Below are 19,995 nucleotides of genomic sequence, written 5' to 3' on the forward strand. Positions count from 1 at the left end.
CGATATAAGAATCTGGGGGTCTATAGTAATAAAACACAAGAAATGGCTTTTGTTTTGGTAGACATATTTCGATACACAATAACTCCAGTTTATCATCAAATATATCCGGTCTCTTTTTACCATTTCTGTTTCTGTCTATTCTGATGCTTGCATATCCTTCAATAAAAATTTCATTATCAGTAAAAGATTGGTCTAATCTTGTTTCAGAAAGACACAAAACATGGATTTTATTTGTTTCACTACGTGTCTTATTTCATCAAAATTTTTCAAAAGAGAGCATACATTCAAATGTACAATATTAAACCCAGGATGCGAGTTTACATGCTGAAATATAACTTCTGATTTTTGATGACTGATAAATGTATCTGGAGACAGTTTATCAAAACTTTCCTGACGCATACTTACATGTTCATCGTCATTATCATTCAACTTATCTATGTTTTGAGGCAGTTCATTCATTAAACATGCATTGCACATCCAATCTACATCAGAATTGAAAAGTTCATGAGAAGCTCCCGAGCAGCGAAAGTGTGCCCATTTTAAACAGGAGACAAAAAGTATACCTTTCTGGTTAGACCTGACGGACTTGTCACATGATAAACACGGAAATTTAACATCCATCTAAATAACAACATACAAAAGTAATCTGCACAAGTGTTCTGATACCTCACAGCTTTTCAAGATCTGCCCGATGTCGAATGTTCACTATCTTGCTATCCCTTGTCAGTGCACGAATTCTGCCGTCATTGGTCAATACCCTGGTGATCGAGTCGCATCTTAGAGCCTCACGGACGAGTTCTTGCCTAGATGGATGTCAGGTCTTCGCGAATGTATATCGGGGTTCTCTTCAGCTTCATTCTGGCGGCATACACTTTTTGACGAACATTGTACCATGCAAACTTTACAATCAGTGGTCGTGGTTGATCAGTTCTTCCTGTCTGAGGTCTTTTCGATTGAATCCGGTGTGTTCTGTCCAAGTCGCCTTTCCCCACGTTGAAACCGAGTTTGAGTTTGGAGTTGAGAAGATCGAGCACAACGTCATCGCTGATTTCGTCCTTCTTCTCCGGCACGCCGTATATTCGAAGGCAGTTTCACCTTGAGTACTGCTCTTGTTCCTCCTGGTAGTTTTTGCTGTCAGAGAGCTTTTTCTGTAGTTGTTTGACTTTTCTTCTCAAGTTCATTTACTTCTTGTTGCTTTTTCTCGACGTCTAGGTTGACTGCCGCATACACACTTTGAGATACCCGGTCTATCAGAGCCGCTGCGAGGAGTTCAACCAAATTTGAAACGATTGGCTCGGCACATAGCACTTCTTTTATCTTGTCTTTGAGTTTTATTGTGTGACTCTCGTCGAGCTTGAGTTCGGAGGGTTCCCCATCGTCGGACGCTAGAGGCTCGTACCTGCCGACATTTTTTGATGAGCTACATTTGCCCGTTTTTCTCTGTCCTGCTGTCCGATTTCCTGATCTCATCATGTCCACAAATTGATCACAGACAGTATCAACTGTCACCACAGCACATTCCTCATATTTGAAAAGCAAGCACTTGGAGCAATTCCGTGAAATATCCGAAATTTGATGAATCTTTCTCACAGTAAGAACGGATAATGTCGTGACGTCGACGTCGACGTCGAATACACATTTATGTTTCGTTTTTTAATTTAATTTGATACTGTTTTTCTTTCTCGAGGTATAGAAAGAAATAACCACAAAGTATGCAGAAGATTGCAAATGGAAGTTTAATAATTTCAATCCGCGGTAAACTTCACAGTTACCACAATAAACGTACTTCGTTAGCATATAAAGGAAAGTAGCGATAGTGTATATCATGATGAGATAACAGATTGAGATATGATGCATGTGCGTTGATCCATAATGATACAGGCACAAATGTATCAAATCGAATCTTATGAAATAAAGTAAAATCAAAGATATGTAATGAATTAGTGTGAATTTACAATTAACACAAATATTTCTAAACTTACGTTTGCCTTGACAATTCCTTGCCCCGAGCAGACGAGAGTCAATTCTTGACCGATAGAGGGTGTAATCTGTAACAACAATAACCATACATGCTACTGCACTGACACGAAGAAAGTATAGTGTATATGAACCACTTATGCTTTGACATGATGAACGCAGGATTCATTATATATCGTGATAACATTTTTCAATGAAGGAATAAGCATAACAAACGTATTCAACGCAGTACATTCTCCGAAGAATGAAAATAATGGTAAATCAGCATTTTATACGTTGTCATGCTTCCTACCTCTGATGTTGGATTTTAAACCACAAATATTTAATGTAACAGTCAAAATGTCGCAATACCATATAAGAAATGGTAAAAACCATTAAATTTTCCACTTTGGTAGAGGTTGGCTGACAACATCTAAATATTGATTTACCATTTAATTTTTTTTCAGCTGTATTCATATATTTTTCTATTGTATCTTCCTCGTAGAATGGTATTTAGTTTCATGCATGTTTATATCCAAATGTCGTGTAGAGAGTTATCAGTTTCTTGTGCTTCCTACCGGGAATCCCTGCTACTTAAGGTAAATGTTTGCAAGCTCTTGACTGATCATGGACAATCTTTTTTTTTTCAGTCCAAACGAAGTGTTTACAAGTGTCCATAAGATTATTCACAACATCACAATTTCAAACTCATTGATATCATACACCACATCGATTCGGGAAGGTTTGGGTATAAGCATAGAACTTTGTTAAGCTTAATTCAGTACTGGGTGATCTTTTAGACGAATTTCAATGCTTGCACACGTCGCACTATGTAATATTATCATAAATACCCCAGTGCATAATTATGTTCAATTTCCACCATCATACTCATGTGTTCATACACAGGAACAGAATATGTATATGTGTGTGTGTGTGTGTGTGTGTGTGACCCTGCACCACAAAACAAACAAAAAGTCGCCAGACATGAATTTTTAGTTAAGCTTAGATTCTAAAAAAAACAGACTCTAAGCTTTAAAATGAGATATAACTCAATTCAAATGGACTCTCGTAACCTATCAAAATGTTGGAAAGAAAGCACACACTGTGGAGTGTGAACTGAGAAAAGAGGCTCTGAAGTGAAGAGTCTATTCAAGCACTTAATCTTTTCCAAGCCACTCTAGCTGTGCAATGAATGGGACAAAAAACAGGGTGCTAACCACCGGAGCGATAACGATGAAGGATTATCAGACTAAGCTTAGATTAGGCATGCTTTATTAACACATTTTGTCCATGATTAATGACAACTTTCAAAGCAGTAGCCTTACACTTTCAAAAGTTATCAGAGTTGAAAGTGAAGAGTATGTACAGGATTGTTAAGAAATGAAAAGAGGACTCTAATAGAAACATCTAATCACACTAATCTACTTACAAAGTGTTTGAGAAAAACTGCTAAAAACACAATTTCCTGTTTGTTTTATGATCCCAAACTTTAATATTACGTAGAAGAAGACTTGCTCTTTCAGAAAATATGAGAAACTCAAGATTGGCTACGTTGACCCATTTCACCTATTCTCAGTCCTCACACAAATTCACTGCGTGCGACTTTTTGTTCGTTTTGTGATGCACGGTCACATATATATATATATATATATATATATATATATATATATATATATATACAGATATATATATATACTTCAAACATGTGTGACTAGGCAGTAGACAGACATATTTAAGAGGATGTTGGTGCAGGGTCACTGTCTATACTGTGAACGTGCAATTCAACTTACATCTTCTTCTTGCTGCACTCTCGCGTTGTCATTGTCGAACTGGTATCTAGTAATCCTCTCCCGGGACGGATACCCCACCGTACATTCAAGATCGATATTGTCTTCCATCGGGCGGGAAGAGGAATACTCGGCTAAAGCCTGCATCGCCAAAACTGTATCCTATGTAAAGAAAAATGATGTAATTCAATCAACCCATTTTCTTACCTAAAAGGAAGCTCTTTGGTGAAAGCCATGGTCTCAAGAGTTATCGATAAGTACTCCAACAACTGTAATTTCAATACCCACTTCTATTACGCTCACCAGAAGTAATTACAAGCAGAAATCCATGCTATATAGTGTTTTTTTAATACTATGTCTACTTCTTTCAGTTTATTTCTTAATCTTCATCTTTCTTTCTTTTCTTTTCTTTTATTCGTGTATTGAGCGAAAAGAGTTTTTACAAGGGCAATTTCTCCATTTTTTTCATCTCTTCTTTTTTCGTCTGTTGAACTTGCCTCCTTCGACCGTTAAAAGTAGTTGACGGCACTAATTTCTCCTTGGTATAAGGTACAATTTGTGGGATGGGGAATAATAAGACATAGATATATCATCATAATGATGAATCCACCAGGCGAGATGAGGAAAATTCAAAGTGGAGTTTTGTGGATGCTGTAAATTTCAACCTGTCCTGTGCATTAGAAAATCCCAATTTGATACCTCCTTAAAGGGGACCTCCAGATGATTTTCATACTTTTACACCTGAACAACTATAAATTAGTGAAACCGAGTACAGAGTTTCTGAATTCATAGTGATTGGGATGAGAAATGAGAATGTTTCCAAAATTTATAACAAATTGCAGTGAACAAGGATGATGACATGGCAGCCTCACCATAAGAATGCATGAGTTGGGGCGCAAGGAAGCAGAACAAAAGAAGAAAGCATGCATAGATTCTTCACAGGTGTACTTGTTAAGCAGGGGGTATTGTAATGGAATTACACTGCTACATTTCTGAAGTATGTGAGGCTCTGATGTAATCAACACTGTTCAGTGTAATTTGTTTAAGATTTTTCATTTTATTGGTTTCTCTGCTCAAGGGCAACAATAAATTACACGAATCTATATATGGAGCTGTTGATTTATGTACCACATGATGTTGAATTATGAAAATCGTCCGGAATGCCCCTTTAAAGCAGCAGCCAAATAACAGCAACATAGCAAATCGAATGTCTATCATTTGTCATTCTTTCTTTTTTTTTTTTTTTTTGACAATGTCACTCAATAGTTTGCCTCCAATAAACGATTTGCTTTTTGCAATATTCTCTGGCGCGCTTCGAACAACCCGTGATATTCTACCTGTGGGGTAAGAATATCCCGCTATACCAACCTGAGTGGCCACGAATCCTCCATTGTAATTTCCCTGGTTGCTCAGCCATTGAACTATCCTGCCTGCGTAGCTGTAGTCCCGTCTGGTAAGTTGGGCGAGTAAAGCGTAGGCCGTAGTCTCGACAGCAATTGAAACGGGTCTTCTGCGGAGCCAGAATGGGACGTAGCCGGTGTTGTAATTTTGTGCACTTGGGTTCCAGTATACCGCACTGCTGTCTGTGATGAGGATGAACATTTTCTCACTTTAATTATACTCAGGTACAATGCCAATGCGGTTTTTTTTTTTATCTTTTTTTCCGGTTTTGGTATTGGCTCACTCAACATTTGGAGTACGACGCAACTCCATAATATTGTGGTGGACATTAATGACCAAGACATTGTGTGAGATACACTTGTTTATACGTACATTCACAATGAGTTCTTCATTGTCAAAGCTGGAAATATCTCATACATATAAGGTGCTTAGCAGCCATAAGTTCGCAATTTAGATGGGATATCCCTTGGGGCCTATACACATGCGATAAGAGGTAAATGTAGTCCCTTTAGAACAATACATTAAAATTGTAACAAGTGACGGGGAAAAGATAGCAAAACATAGTTTCCCCCGAGCAAGCAATCCTTTTTAATTTCATTTACACAACCTATTCAGTAAAAAAAAACAAATAAACAAACAAACAAACAAACAAATTAATGTACGACCTAGACAAAAAACAACAACTAATTTTCTCTTGTAGATAGGATCGAACCAATGTTCTATTATGAAGCAGACACAAAACTATTTCCTCTTGTAGAAATGTTCTAACCCATTTTCAGTTAGCGTTGGTAGTTTTTTTTTTTTTTTCACATAGGCCGTTCGTAACCCTACTGCTTACTTTCAACAGACATTGCACTCTCTTTCAGTCTATCATTTGCGTCTTCGGCAGTACCACTACCCGCCAATGCAAGCGCAAAGGCGACTATGGCCTTGTCATACACCCTTTCAATTTCTGGAATCTTCCCCTCCAAGAAACGGACAGCACCACTAATCGCCTGGTCTATTTCAGCCATATCTCCTTCCTGTGAAAGTGTTGAAAAAATGTTATTATATCATTAGTTTTCTTTTCTTTGTAACAGTGAAGAAATGATAACGCCAATGATGATAGAAATGATGTTGAAATACTAATGAAAGATCCGGCTCCATGCATTGGCCCAGTGGCAAACGGTTCCCGCCAGTAAGAAACTTTTTATCATTCAGTGATATCGTCCATATACTACTGCAATTTTGTACTGAAACTGATTGCGACCTTTAATACGGAGCATATTCGGATGAATTTCCTGCGTTTTGAGGCATGGCGCACCCCTTGATCACCGTAAACTTCGTAGACTTGAAATTGTTACGATTTTGTTTCCAACAGAGTCTATGCTCTCAGTTGTTTATGACAAAATGAAAACAGCTATATTTCTTTTGTTTCACCCTTTATCATGAGGGCCAACTCGATTTACGGGTGAGAAGGTGGAGAATGAAATAATGATTTATTCAAAAAATAGACCCTACAAAGTAATCATTCGTAAACTACACGAATAGCTTCCTCATTGATCATTGAATAGTGGAAATGAAACATACAGAAAGTACAGACTATTTTTATGATAAAAGTATACACGAAAGGAAGAAAATGGATTCTTACCGGAGTGGTAGGTTCCAGAAACGTTTTGGTTTCCAGGAGAGAAATCAGAACAAAGGCAGTCATAGATACTGGCCCTGTGACAGCACCCTGTGTAAAACAAAAATGTTTTTCCTTCATTTTACCACAAACAGCGCCGATAAGAGAATTTCAACAAAAACGTTGCCATGTCTTGTTTTTTTTTGTGTGTGTGTGTGGTTCTTTTTGTGTGTGTGTGTGTGTGTTGGGTATGTACAAAGACGCCTATGAATAATTTTGATTTGAATTGATATGATTTGATTTATTTTCTGTATGCCATTTTTTAAGTACATCAATTTTCTGCAATTTCTGATAACATTGTACAAAATAACAGTAGTATAAATATTCTAACAGTTATCATCATTTTCATCTATCATAAAATCATATTTGTAAGAATTCCATCATATGAGTTGCATCTAATTTGCATACAGAACGACTGCAAGGAATAAGCACAAAGCTTGACTGTTTGGCACACGAAAACGAATAACATTATAAAACAAAGGAGTCCATTAAAGATGATGTTCATGGAAAAAAGTTTGAAGAGAGAGACAGACAGACAGACAGACAGACAGACAGACAGAAGGGAGAGGGGAGGGGATGAAAACCTCCCGTTACTAGTCTCGCCAGATCAACTCGATATACTTATATACCTATAATAGGCACATACAAACATACACATAATCATACTCATAAGTTATAGACAAGTTCGGTAATTCATTATTTAAAGATCTTGTGAGACATTGATAATCTAAATTTAAAGAAAATACATAGGTGTCTTCAGCAGAAGTTACGAAATGTAATAACCTTGATTCATTCGGTAAACACAACAGTGGCGCAAGTATTGACTCTCGCTGTACACCACATTATTTTTTCCCTGATCATTCAAAAGATTTAGTGTTTGAATAAAACATTAGATGAATAAGTACACAGCAGGTCCTAGTTTCATCTCTGATATGACGGCCACAGCATAATTTTCAGAACGTTTGTAGGCTTTAGATTTTTTTAGCTGGGATTGAGACATTTTTAAACATCATTCCAAAGCTTTATCGCCATTGTTTTTAAGCTCAACGGCTTTGAAAAAAAAAATCGTAACTTTTGAACGGATAATTCGATTTCCGTCATACTTCACTTATTTTCTCTATTACTTTTATCTGCATGTGCGCCATTACAAAAATTATTTGGGGAACTTGTCCTTTGAATTAACACTATGAAAATAAAAACTTCCAAACGCATTAGGATGTCAAGCTTGTACCAATTCCCACGCAACATTAACAATTCTATAAAACCGTATGGCCGATCGAAACATTTCTGACAGCGACAAGGAATTTATCAGCAAAGTACGGATTGAAAGAAAGGTAGACCGAGGATTATGAACACCGCCAGAACAAGTTCCTGAGTCAGTTTTTTTTTTTCACTCATGAAATAGTGTACCGCTAATGTCTTCTGTAATTCTTTTGGTTTTTTGCCTGTTTGTTTTCCAGTCATATACAAGCAGAAATCAGTCATGAACGCAACAATAGATAGAGACTTATTCAGATGACACCACACCCCCACCCTCAACCCCTAAAAAACAAAACAAACGAACTGGAAAAGCATTGAAGAGAGAGAGAGAGAGCGCGCAGACCTCCGCTAAGCAGCTAATTTTCACCGATGATGTTGCTCTTCCCAAAGAGATTTTTCTTCTCTCCACCACTGTGAAAAAAGCTCTTTTTGCTCTCCCATAAGAGATCAGTGGTTTCCACCCATAGGTATACATCCTGAAAAATCGTCCGATTTCCCAATATAGATCCGAAGCCTTTGCTACGTCATAAACCCTCAGATGCGCGGTGCGCCTCGCCCTAGCAGAAACTAGAGCATGCACCAAAGACGCTTAAAGTATGGTGAACGAGACATTAAAATCAAGAAAATCATATGAAAGAAGGTGTCAAGGCAGAGGGAAATATCTCGCAAAACAGATTTTTAATGTGACTTATAAAAAGATATTCGCTCCACGGAGAAATCGCGAGTTAAAACTGAATGATTTGCTTCACCGATATTTGCTGCGAAACTGTTGTCTTTTTCGAGCCCTAAAATATGACGCCACGAAATGAACTAATCCCTTTACGAGTGCAGCGGGACATCGAGGCCGCCATTCATAAAGCACGTATTTCTTGGTGAGCGGATGCAATATCTGGCCTGTGTTTAGTCGCCTATGCTTTCTCGGCTGAGACATTAAAACATCAAATTTTCACCTTACATTGTACCGAAAGACTTTGAGTTCGATATCGAGAGTGAATTGAGTAATGACAGTGACAATGACACTGATAGTGACATTGGCAAAGTCGGAGTGGTAGAAGAAGCGAGGGAGAGGCGACGGATATGGAAGGCCGCCGCGGACACAACTCGTTTGGGGCATACATGGAAACGGGCACACTGCCTCTCCATACGTACGCCTCAAACGAACTACGTCCGCAACGGCCCTCCATAGACGGAGCCCACTGTGTGGATGGAGTGGTAGCACAGCGCACATTTCGTGACGTCATAATTTTGGTCACCAAAATTTTGTCGTCAGATCGGGTTCTGGTGGTCGTAAGAGAGTCTCCAAAAAAAAAAAAAAAAATCTCTCCATCGTTCTGGAGACTTTTTTACTTCCTGAAAGTTAATTATTCATATTCCTAGAGACTTAAGCTTTCCAGAAATGTATAAATCACCTTGTTTATGAATGTTTTTAATTTTTTTTTCTCGTTCACCATACTTTAAATGAAAAGACAGGAAAATGCGCGCTAATGCTATACAAAACAATCGACAGCGCGCCGTCCTCTTGAAAGCGTATACGCACATCATATGAGACGCGCTGTCTTTGATTGTTTTTAGATCATGTTGTTGCCAAATTTTTACCTCCACGAAATAATCGTTATAACTTTAACATTTTGTTCTTCAAAATAATCCCCTTAATCGGAACAAAGCTACGACTATAATTTTTAAATCTTTTTAAGATAATAAAAATACCACTACCTTTGGAAATGAATGATGTTTCTAGGTGTACAGAGTTTGTACTTTAATAGCTCTCTTTTGTATCGTCATGTAGGGTAGCCATTTGCTTTGTTTCCATTTTTATCTTTTATGCATTTTTTTTTTACCTTTTATGCTTTGTTTCCATTTTTAACACGCGCCTTCCTATCTTGTTAACTCTACTATCTTTGACACGCACTTCAGTGCGCGTTTGAAAACCTCAAAAATGCACATCTTAAACTCCCAAGTTCACTGACCCTACCTGTCAAAGTATCAAAAATCCTTCATAATTCCCCCCCCCCCAAAAAAAAGATATATCGGAATACTACGAAATTTAATCACTTTTCACTTGTGTCATTCTCAACCTTTCCTTTTGGAAATTTCATCCAAATCCGTTCACTACTTTTTTAGTTATTTTGCATATGTACAAACAAACAAACAAACAAACTGTAACGAAAGCATAACCTCCTCCCTTGGAGGAGGTAACTAGAAAATCACTCTGAGAGCGCAGACCTCTGCCACGCAGATACTTTCCACCGATGATATTGCTCTTCCACAGAGATCAGTGATTTCCACTTATACGAATGCATGCTGAAAAATCCCCCGATTTCCCAATATAGAAGCCTTTTTTGTAAAGTCATAAACCCTCAGCTGCGCCGCGGCGCGCCTCGCCCTAGAGTGCGCACCTTAGTGCGCGTATAAATGAAAACCAAAGATGAAAACCTCAAACAGTCAAAAATGCGCAGATTGAACTTTCAAGTTCATTGATCCTACCTGCCAAAATATCGAAATTCCTTTTTAAAAAAATCCATTAAAAAAATCCGATCACCACAAAAGTTTAATCATCTGTTCCTTGTAACTTTTTTAAGTTATTTTGCGCACGGACAAACTAACTAACAAATCGATGGTAAATGAAAACATATGTTTCATAAATGATATTACTAATGATATAATCCTCTAATATTCGTCTTTATGCAGACGATTGCATTTTGTATAGGTGTATTAATTCACTTGAAGACTGTGACGATTTACAAGGAGATCCTGATGCTTTGGGTAAATGGTCTAAGACATGGCATCTTGACTTTAATGTTAATAAATGTAAGATTATGAAAATGTCACGGAAAAGAACAAAATATGATTATGATTATGTTTTATGTGAAAAGAAATTAAGTATAACTCATTCAGAAAAATATCTAGGAATAATTATCAATGAAACACTCAACTGGAACGATCATTGTAATGAAACGTATGTTAAATGTAGTAAAATTATTGGTGTCATAAAAAGGAATTTTTTACATTGTCCCTCACATGTTTTAATCAGTTTATATAATTCTCTTATACGTCCGTGTTTAGAATACTGTGCTGCTGCATGGGATCCATACAGATTATCTCACATTAACGTACTTGAGCGTGTTCAGAAGAGGTTTGTTAGATTATTGTTTCGTGACTGGGAAACAGGTTATGATACGTTGTTGCAAAAGATACATTTCTCGAAATTAATTACAAGACGTAAGTATTTCAGACTCATAATGTTTTACAAAATGATAAATGATATAGTGAACACTGGACAACAAAGAATTACACGTGAGAACAGATTTGGTAGAAATGATCATACTAAGAAAGTATATATCCCGTTTGCAAGAACTGATTATTTCAAATGTTCTTTTTATCTCAAGACTCACAAGAATGGAATTCATTGCCAAGCAACATTGTAGCCAGTACATCTCTTTCTCGCTTTAAATATTTATTAAGACAGTTTTTATGTATGTGAATTCATTCAACAATGTATCATATATATCATATAAGTCTCTTTTGATGAATTTTAATCTTACCCTGTCCGGTGCAATATTAATGTGCATATACTATGATATAGATTTTTTTTTTTTTTTTATGTATTCGTCCATGTTTTAATATTCCGCTAGTATACCCCATATGGTTTGTTGTCTTACACGATTATTCCTCTCTTCCGATATCACTTATTTACATTTTATCCTGGTTACCCATTTTTTTTGTGCAATACATTGCTGTTCCGAAGGCCAGAGTTTGATTTCATTGTCATTTTACAATAACTGTATTATATTTGTACCTATATGTATTTAGATTTTTGTATTTCAATGTACCAATCATAATTTTTAATTTGTTTAATTTTGTGATGATGTACTCCAGGGGTGCAGACATGCATGGGTATTCGTACCTTTTTTTGCACCCCTAGACATGTTGTTTTTTATTTGTCTGAATAAAATACAATACAATACAATACAACCTCCTCCCTTGGCGGAGGTAACAAACAAACACAGAACAAACCGAGGGATTGATTATCATCACGTCTGTTTTTTAAAGCCCAAACAAAATTCTGGTATGCCTGCAAAAGTTGTCAAATTTTGCTCCAAAATGTGAACGTATGCCTAGGAAATGTGCGGAATAACGCTGTAATAACAAGATATTCGATGGGTAAGGACGAAAATGGGATATATTAACCAAAAACATTCAGTCTCGGAACTTACCCGAACGGGGTCAGGCTAGACTCGGACTCGGGGATAACTCGGCCTCGCTTTGCTTGACGGCGGGATGAGTTGTACTGCTACTGGTTTTCCCTCTGGATTGTACAGTACTATGCATACGGGAGCGGCCTGTATAAACTACATTGTAGCGTTCTGGCTACTCGCAGTAATGGTCCGAGTTGTTACAACACGCGCATCAAAAACCTCTTTGGCGCGCATGCAAAATTAGTGTGCGCCTCTCAAGCACCTCTAAAAACAATCAAAGACAATTGATAAACAACAACATAAAATTCAAAGACCGCGCGTCTCAGCAACTGAGGTGATGTGCGTATTATAAAGCGTCTTTGCTAGTAGGCTTGAGGACCGCGCGCTGTCCATTTGTTTTGTACAGGATTAGCACGCACTTTCCTGTCTGCTCAGTAAGGCCTCGTTTGGCCGGTGCCCGTAGTATTATAGAGTCATACTGATGAACATGGCGATCACGAACTGTGTGTAAATTGTCTGAAATAGGGTCGAGTTTTCCCTGAGACCGAGTTAGTCTGGAGCCTTCTGGAATAAAAGTCGGTTTACCGACTTTTATTATTTTTCTCAAAATACTCCAAAACGACTCATCATTCCGGCAAACCGCGTCAGCCAGGTAAGTTTCTTTGTAGACTCTTTCGATATATTGCAAGCAAATATGAAATGGTGCCAGACGGGTTCTCAAGCCCTTACCAGAACTTAGTTTTCACTTTAAGTAGGAGATTATTGCGAAAATACATTGTAAGAATTTGAAGAACGAGGAGCCCGATTAATTAACATATTCAATAGTCACTGCAACTACTGTAATAAATTATACACCATAACATGTAGATATATTAGACCTGCTACAAATATTTGAATAAAAATTGCCCGACAATTCTCGCTCGCTTGTTTTATCGTGACCATGACAAGAAGATTATAAAGACTATCATCATGGAGAGAACATTCATCACATTTTGTGTTTGTCAAGTTGTGCTGCGCTCACTTTACATTAGATTTTATGTTTTGAAACACTGACTTACAATCATCTCACTGTGTATGACGAAATGATTCTCTCTAAAAGAGCCATCATCAATTTGGTTTTCTCTGATCAACCACTGGACGCTCCCAAGAACATGCCCCGGGTCCACTCGCGTAAACAGCCTTGCCTGACTGAACACTTTCACTACGAAAGCGGTGAGCCTGAAAAAAAAAAAAGGAAACAAACATCACGTACAATTCCGAAACCAGTTTTGGTATAAGGCAAAGACATTTCGCAGTGTGTGTGTGTGTGTGTGTGTGTGTGTGTGTGTTTAGGGAGGGGGAGGGGGGTGAGGAGAAGAGGGAATGGTATTGGTTAATTAGGTCAGGGGTCCTTTTTTTTATAGATTTTTATTTTCTCTTTTAGCTGCAACATGTTGTGGCTGTTCCAAATTGACCCGTGGTCTGATTTCGTAGGTTACATTTAGAGGAACTTTCGTAACTACATGCAACGATACTAGAAGTTGACGTGAGCTGTTATGATACCCTCACCTTCACTAATGTGACCAAACCACTATGTTAATACATGCCATATATATTTTAGAATAATGTTCTACTTTATTGCTCCATGTTTCAATGTTTCCATACTACCCTATGCTGGCATTGCAAGGAAACATGCAAGTTATGCTCAGCCTATATGGCAAGGTGATTTTTTTTGTTTTGTTTTTGTTTGTTTTTGTGTTTTTTGTGTTTTTTCTGATAAATCTAATACTTTAGTAACTAGAAAAGCACTCTGAGAGCGCAGACCTCCGCCAAGCATGCAGCTTATTTCCACCACTGATCTTGTTCTTCCATAGAGATATATTGTATAGTAAGGGTACTAGATTTCGCGCAGGGACTTAATGATCGCGCATAGCGAAACTGCGTATACCAAGCAATGTTACGCGTAGGACTAAGCGCAAAATTTGCCGATACGCCCATGGAATAAACATACCTGACAACCGCTAAACATGAGAAGGAAGCAGGTAAGAAATTTTGATTTCAAACAAATTTTTCACTAAGTTTCCAATTTTTTGGAACAAATTTTTCACTAAATTTCCAATGTTTTACCTTATAATTTACCTACCTTAGCTTAAAATCTTTTTTTAAGGATGTTGTAGCCTAGACGTGTCGTCTCGCTTGTCTCGTTCGTATGATCGTAGCCGATAGAATTCGTAATTTGTTCGATCGATCGTTTATAATATTCTATATACGAAAGCCGAAGCACGTTACAGCCGCAGAGAGGGGCAGACACTTTCACGCATGAAACTACATAGGGCAGCTGCGCGATCTTCACATACCCCGACAAATTGAACGCATAAAATTAAGTCCGACATACAAACGGCGACAGCGCACTACTCCGTCATCGTATCATCAGGAGATTCTGGGAGGTGATTTTTCTGCATTTTCGTGATATTTATTGAGAAATTCAGGTACGATTGTGGAATAATTTTTATTATAAGAGCATCACAAATTTTCGTGCGCGATACCTAGACCCCTCAACCATACTCAGTGATTTCCACCCATACGTACTTATAGCATTGTGTGCTGAAAGTCTCCCGATTTCCTAATATAGAAGCCTTTGTTACGTCAAAAACCCTCAGCTGCACGGCGCGCCTTGCCCTAGCAGAAACTAGAGCACGCACTTCAGTGCGCGCATGCAAACCTCAAATACGCGCAGCCTGAACTCCCAAGTTCATTGACCCTACCTATCAAAATATCAAAAATCCTTCATAAATTCCCCAAAATTTTCGCATCACTACCAAAATTTAATCGTCTGTTACTTGTATCATTCTAAACATTTCCTGCAAGTTTCATCTAAATCCGTTAACCACTTTTTGAGTTATTTTGCACACGGACAAACTAAGGAATGTTGACAGGCTAATTATGATGGTATAGTAAGGGTACTAGGTCTCGCGCAGGGACCTAATGATCGCGCATAGCGTAACTGCGTATAGCAAGCGATATTACGCGTAGGACTAGGCGCAAAATTTGCCGATACGCCCATGGAATTTATACCTGACAACCGCTCAACATGAGAAGGAAGCAGATAAGAAATTATGATTTCCAACAAATTTTCCACTAAATTTTCAATTTTTTACCTTGTAATTTACCTACCTTACCTTAAAATCTGTTCTAAGGATGTTGTAGCCGAGACGTGTCGTCTCGCTTGTCTCGTTCGTAGTCGATAGAATTCGTAATTTGTTCGATCGATCGTTTACCACGTGACGCCATCATACACAAGAACAATGTATGCTGCCAGCTACGCTGAAATACTGTTAATAAATGTTGTTTTAGGTCAAATTTTAACACAACGATTATAATATTACAAAGGAATAAATATTTCAGTCTATCGAAGTTGAAGTGTGATTTCAATTTGAATTTGCTTGTGATTTCTTGCGCTAACTTGTGATATATTTGTGACAGGGGAGGGCCATAATGATACTGAAGAAAACAAATTAGATGAGAGTGTGACAAATGGGTGACGAAAATGAGAGGGTGACAAATGGGTAAGCACACACACACAAACACACACACACACACACGCAAATTATATGTTCATATTTTACTTTTTTCCATTTAATATTACGTGTTTATTATTGGTTAAAGTGATTAGAAATATTGTAAGAAAACTTTATAAATGAAGATCATTAATGATTATGAAAATAAACTTTATAAATGAAAATCATTAACGATTATGAAAATATCTGATAAAAATAATAAGATAATAAGAATGATAAAATGATGATGGTGGTGGAAGTGATAATAATAATGAAAATGATAATGATGATGATTATGATGATCGATGATGGTGGTGGTGATAATAGTAATAATGATAATAATAATAACAACAATAATAATGATAATCATAATAATAATAATAATAATAACACATATAATAATAACAATAATATACACAAGTTAGGTAAAACTGCTGTTGCTTAACAGGGACAAATTTAATATATCAAGTGAAAAAATATTCTACGAAAGCCGGTGCACGTTACAGCCGCAGAGGGGCAGACACTTTCACGCATGAAACTACAGAGGGCAGCTGCGCGATCTTTACATACCCCGAGAAATTGAACGCATAAAAAAAAGTCCGACACACAAACGGCGACAGCGCACTACTCCGTCATCGTATCATCAGGAGATTCTGGGAGGTGATTTTTCTGCATTTTCGTGATATTCATTGAGAAATTCAGGTACGATTATGGAATAACTTCTATTATAAGAGCATTTCAAATTTTCGTGCGCGATATCTAGACCCCTCAACCATATACAAATATCGACTGCTGCAGAGGGAGATGGTAAAACTATTTGCACCGAGGTGATGTCTCAACAGTGCTATGTCCCGAGACGAAGTCGAGGGACATGGCACTGTTGAGACATCACCGAGGTCAAATAGTTTTACCATGGCCCGAAAGAAAGCAGTCGATATTTGTTTTATATCCCTCTCGAGCATTTTACTAGAGTAATGACGGTTCCCTTTTGGAAAAGTGTGCAGGTTTCGTGAACGATAAATCTAACGTTAGGCTGTAGCAGTGCAGCAGCAGTGCGTGCAGCGCGTAGCGAACGGCACCGCTGCGCTGTTGTTGATTCCTACACACGAGCTACACTACAGCGTGCAAAACTCCGAAAGATCGAGGAGGTCCAGGACTATCTCTGCGTTAGAAGTAGGCCTAAAGCGGCTTCGTTACCCAGATCATCTTCAAAATCGGTTTTAGTTTATTCCTAATTCGTACCTGATATGTCCTCCTGCGATCATTCTTCCGTTACTGGAAGCAGTCACTCACTTTGTCAATTCAATGAGCTGAATGCATTGATCACGTATCACACGTCCACACGTTACATACCGACCGGTACCCACGCCATCGCACCACACAGATTTCTGTAATGCTGTCGCACATCACACCGCGCGCTCTCTTAGCGCTAGGTAGCTAGCTACAAGCCACAGGACTGTCGCTCAAAAGTATCGCTACTACGCGCATTGCGTACATTCTTAAGTGAGAAATGTAGATATCGATCACACGATCACGATTGGGTGCAAATCGTGGATTCCCAAAAGTACTATATCACGCTGGCTAGTAACCAATTGCACCGCATCCAGCTGCTCGTAGCTAGCTAGTAAAACTACACCATGTTCGTGCTCTGTACAATCCTATGGCAAGAAGCTTTACATGAGGGATATAATACAAAATACACAATAATCTTACTCCTCTTTCTGCACAGGACTATATTATACAAATATACCAGGCCTGAGAGGCTCTGGGGTGGTATTCTGAGACTGTTTTATCTCTGTTGTAAGTCTGTCGTAACAAATTGGTATTCTGAACACCGTTTTATCTCTGTTGTAACTTCTGTTGTAACTTGTGTTTTATCTTGCGCACTCTTTGCCTGCGCATACCATTGTCTTAGGGTATGCGCACGCGCGTAACTTTGGGCGCAAACCTATGCACCCATTAGATTACACGGTATTCTGAAAACTGTTTTATCTTCTGTTGTAACTCACACCACGCGCAAATTTATGCTTCTGAGATAAAACAGGGTGGAAGGTGTTTTAACTCTGTTGTAACTTTCGTTTTAACTTCTGTTAGATAATTTATCAAGTAAATATTGTGGTATGCGAGTTCAAAATAAAAAGAAATACAAATATAAAAACAATGTATACAGAATGGCAATATCAAAGCAGTTTTCCAAATGGAAACTCATTCCACAATACAAAATTTAACAATAACCTTGGAAGTATACGCGTAGCAATTATGCACATGGGTAAAAACACAAACACATGAACAGAAAGGTTACCAGCACCGCCGGCAGTTTGTGTTAAGCAGTAAAACACACACTCATAAAGACAGAATTTCTTATACCCCCCTACCATGCTAACGATCTTTTTTTTAGAAAGTTTCCTCTGAATTATACTTAATTGTTATACACGTATAAAAGTAATAGTCATTTAATTCTATTTATGGTACTGCATGTCTATATTATTCATCTTTCAAATTATTAAACTTTTTTTTACATGATTTCACTATATATCTTCACCAATAAGCATTCATCTTCAGACCTTTGGGTGTTTCAAAAATATTTCTAAAATGCTTGTTTTTCGAGCATTTCAGACAAATCAGACATTCGATACTATTTTTCCCAAATATCAAGAAGTCAATTAATCTTCTGAATACCGTGATTGCCGTTAACAAACAATGAATGATTAACAAACACAATACTTATGATAATTTCTCATCCACACCCTTTAATAGACAATTCCGTATAAAATAGTAATATAAATAATGATAATGAAATGAAATGAAATGAAATGAAATGAAATGAAATGAAATTTATTCATATTCCACATAGTGGACATTATATGATAAAATATACAGGGTATAACACATAGTGGATATAATATCAATACTATACAGAGTATATAACATGTATATACAAAATATCGTGATATTCTGAGATAAAATCACACCATGTACAAATGTGGAGGGGACTACTTAGAAGCACTGCTTGTTAAATGTAGTCCCCCTACATATGTGACCCGCTACAACAAAATGATCCTAAAGTCGGGCGAGGTCGATTAGTTGAAAATTGCATGATATAATCCCCTAATCTCTCTGCTTTAAATTGATATATAACACATTTTATAAAAATAATCGGCTGCGGAGATATCGATGTTTAAAAGAGAGCATGTCGAGACGTCTGGAAAATCACTGTTTCGAGAAAAGCGCCCTAAAAGTCTTCCTTTCGACGCAATCGCGACCAAGGGACACGCAAGTCAGTTTTCACCTCTGGACAATAGAAGGTAAGCCCTAGCAACCCCCGAAGAATTCATTCAAGCACATCAGCGTCAGCGGTCTCCTCACCAACCAATCAGCGACCAGGATGTGAGAAGCGGCTGAGCGTAGCGCACTCCGCCCGCACGCAGCAGTCGACTGGGCAGTGTGCGAGCTTCACGCTTCGGTTAGCGGCAAGCAGCAAACTGACCAATGAGATCACTCTGGTCGTTGTTAGGGGCGGAACCTATCTGTGGCGCTCAATCCAAATTTTCGAACCAGTTTCTGCTTCGTTGAAGCGCCAAAAAACATGGCTCAGAAAAACGCTATTTTTTAATCTTTCCTTTAATAATTTTGCTTCAAAATTTTGACAGGTGATAGAAGACATGTTAGACTCCAATAATATATCAAAATCAGAAAATCGTAAGTTTTGACCAATTTTAATGCTCTGACTTCAAACTCGATTTTCACGGCTTCGACCGTGCGCGACTTTAGGACCTTTTTGTTGTAGCGGGTCACATATTATAGACAAAATAGTATCAAAGATAAGGCTGAGTGGAATAACAAAAACACCATATATACACTATTTACAAGGGCACAATTATGAACCGTACTATGGATATACAATAAGTCATGTATATGTTACAAAGCACAGGTTTATGTATAAAGTGTTTACAGTGTACATTATATACCATTAGAATAATGAATGAAACAGAAGATAACCTTCCGAGTATACTTAATGAAAGTACTTCTAGAAAACATTGATTGAAGTATACATATACGTTTTATTACCATAAAACTGTTTATCAATACTTATCAAGAAACAAAGTTTTGAGCTTATACTTAAAGCTATTCAAGCTCTGAGCTTGTTTTAGTGAACGATCAAAGGAATTCCAAAGCTTAGGACCAGTAAACAT

General features: G+C 37.7%; 1 protein-coding gene across 1 annotated transcript in view; it reads right to left on the reverse strand.

The window, feature by feature from the left end:
• Positions 1–19,995, reverse strand: part of LOC140241167 (complement C3-like) — a 175,354-nt gene that overhangs the window by 60,076 nt on the left and 95,283 nt on the right. The window contains exons 25-30 of the mRNA XM_072320928.1: positions 13,325–13,484; positions 6,775–6,861; positions 5,983–6,166; positions 5,112–5,326; positions 3,747–3,905; positions 1,983–2,048 (exon numbers count right to left, since the gene is read on the reverse strand). Coding sequence (XP_072177029.1) covers positions 1,983–2,048; positions 3,747–3,905; positions 5,112–5,326; positions 5,983–6,166; positions 6,775–6,861; positions 13,325–13,484 — 871 coding nt within the window. The remainder of the gene's footprint in view (positions 1–1,982; positions 2,049–3,746; positions 3,906–5,111; positions 5,327–5,982; positions 6,167–6,774; positions 6,862–13,324; positions 13,485–19,995) is intronic.

The sequence above is a fragment of the Diadema setosum genome, chromosome 17 (genome assembly GCF_964275005.1).
Source record: "Diadema setosum chromosome 17, eeDiaSeto1, whole genome shotgun sequence".
Classification (NCBI taxonomy): Eukaryota; Metazoa; Echinodermata; class Echinoidea; order Diadematoida; family Diadematidae; genus Diadema; species Diadema setosum.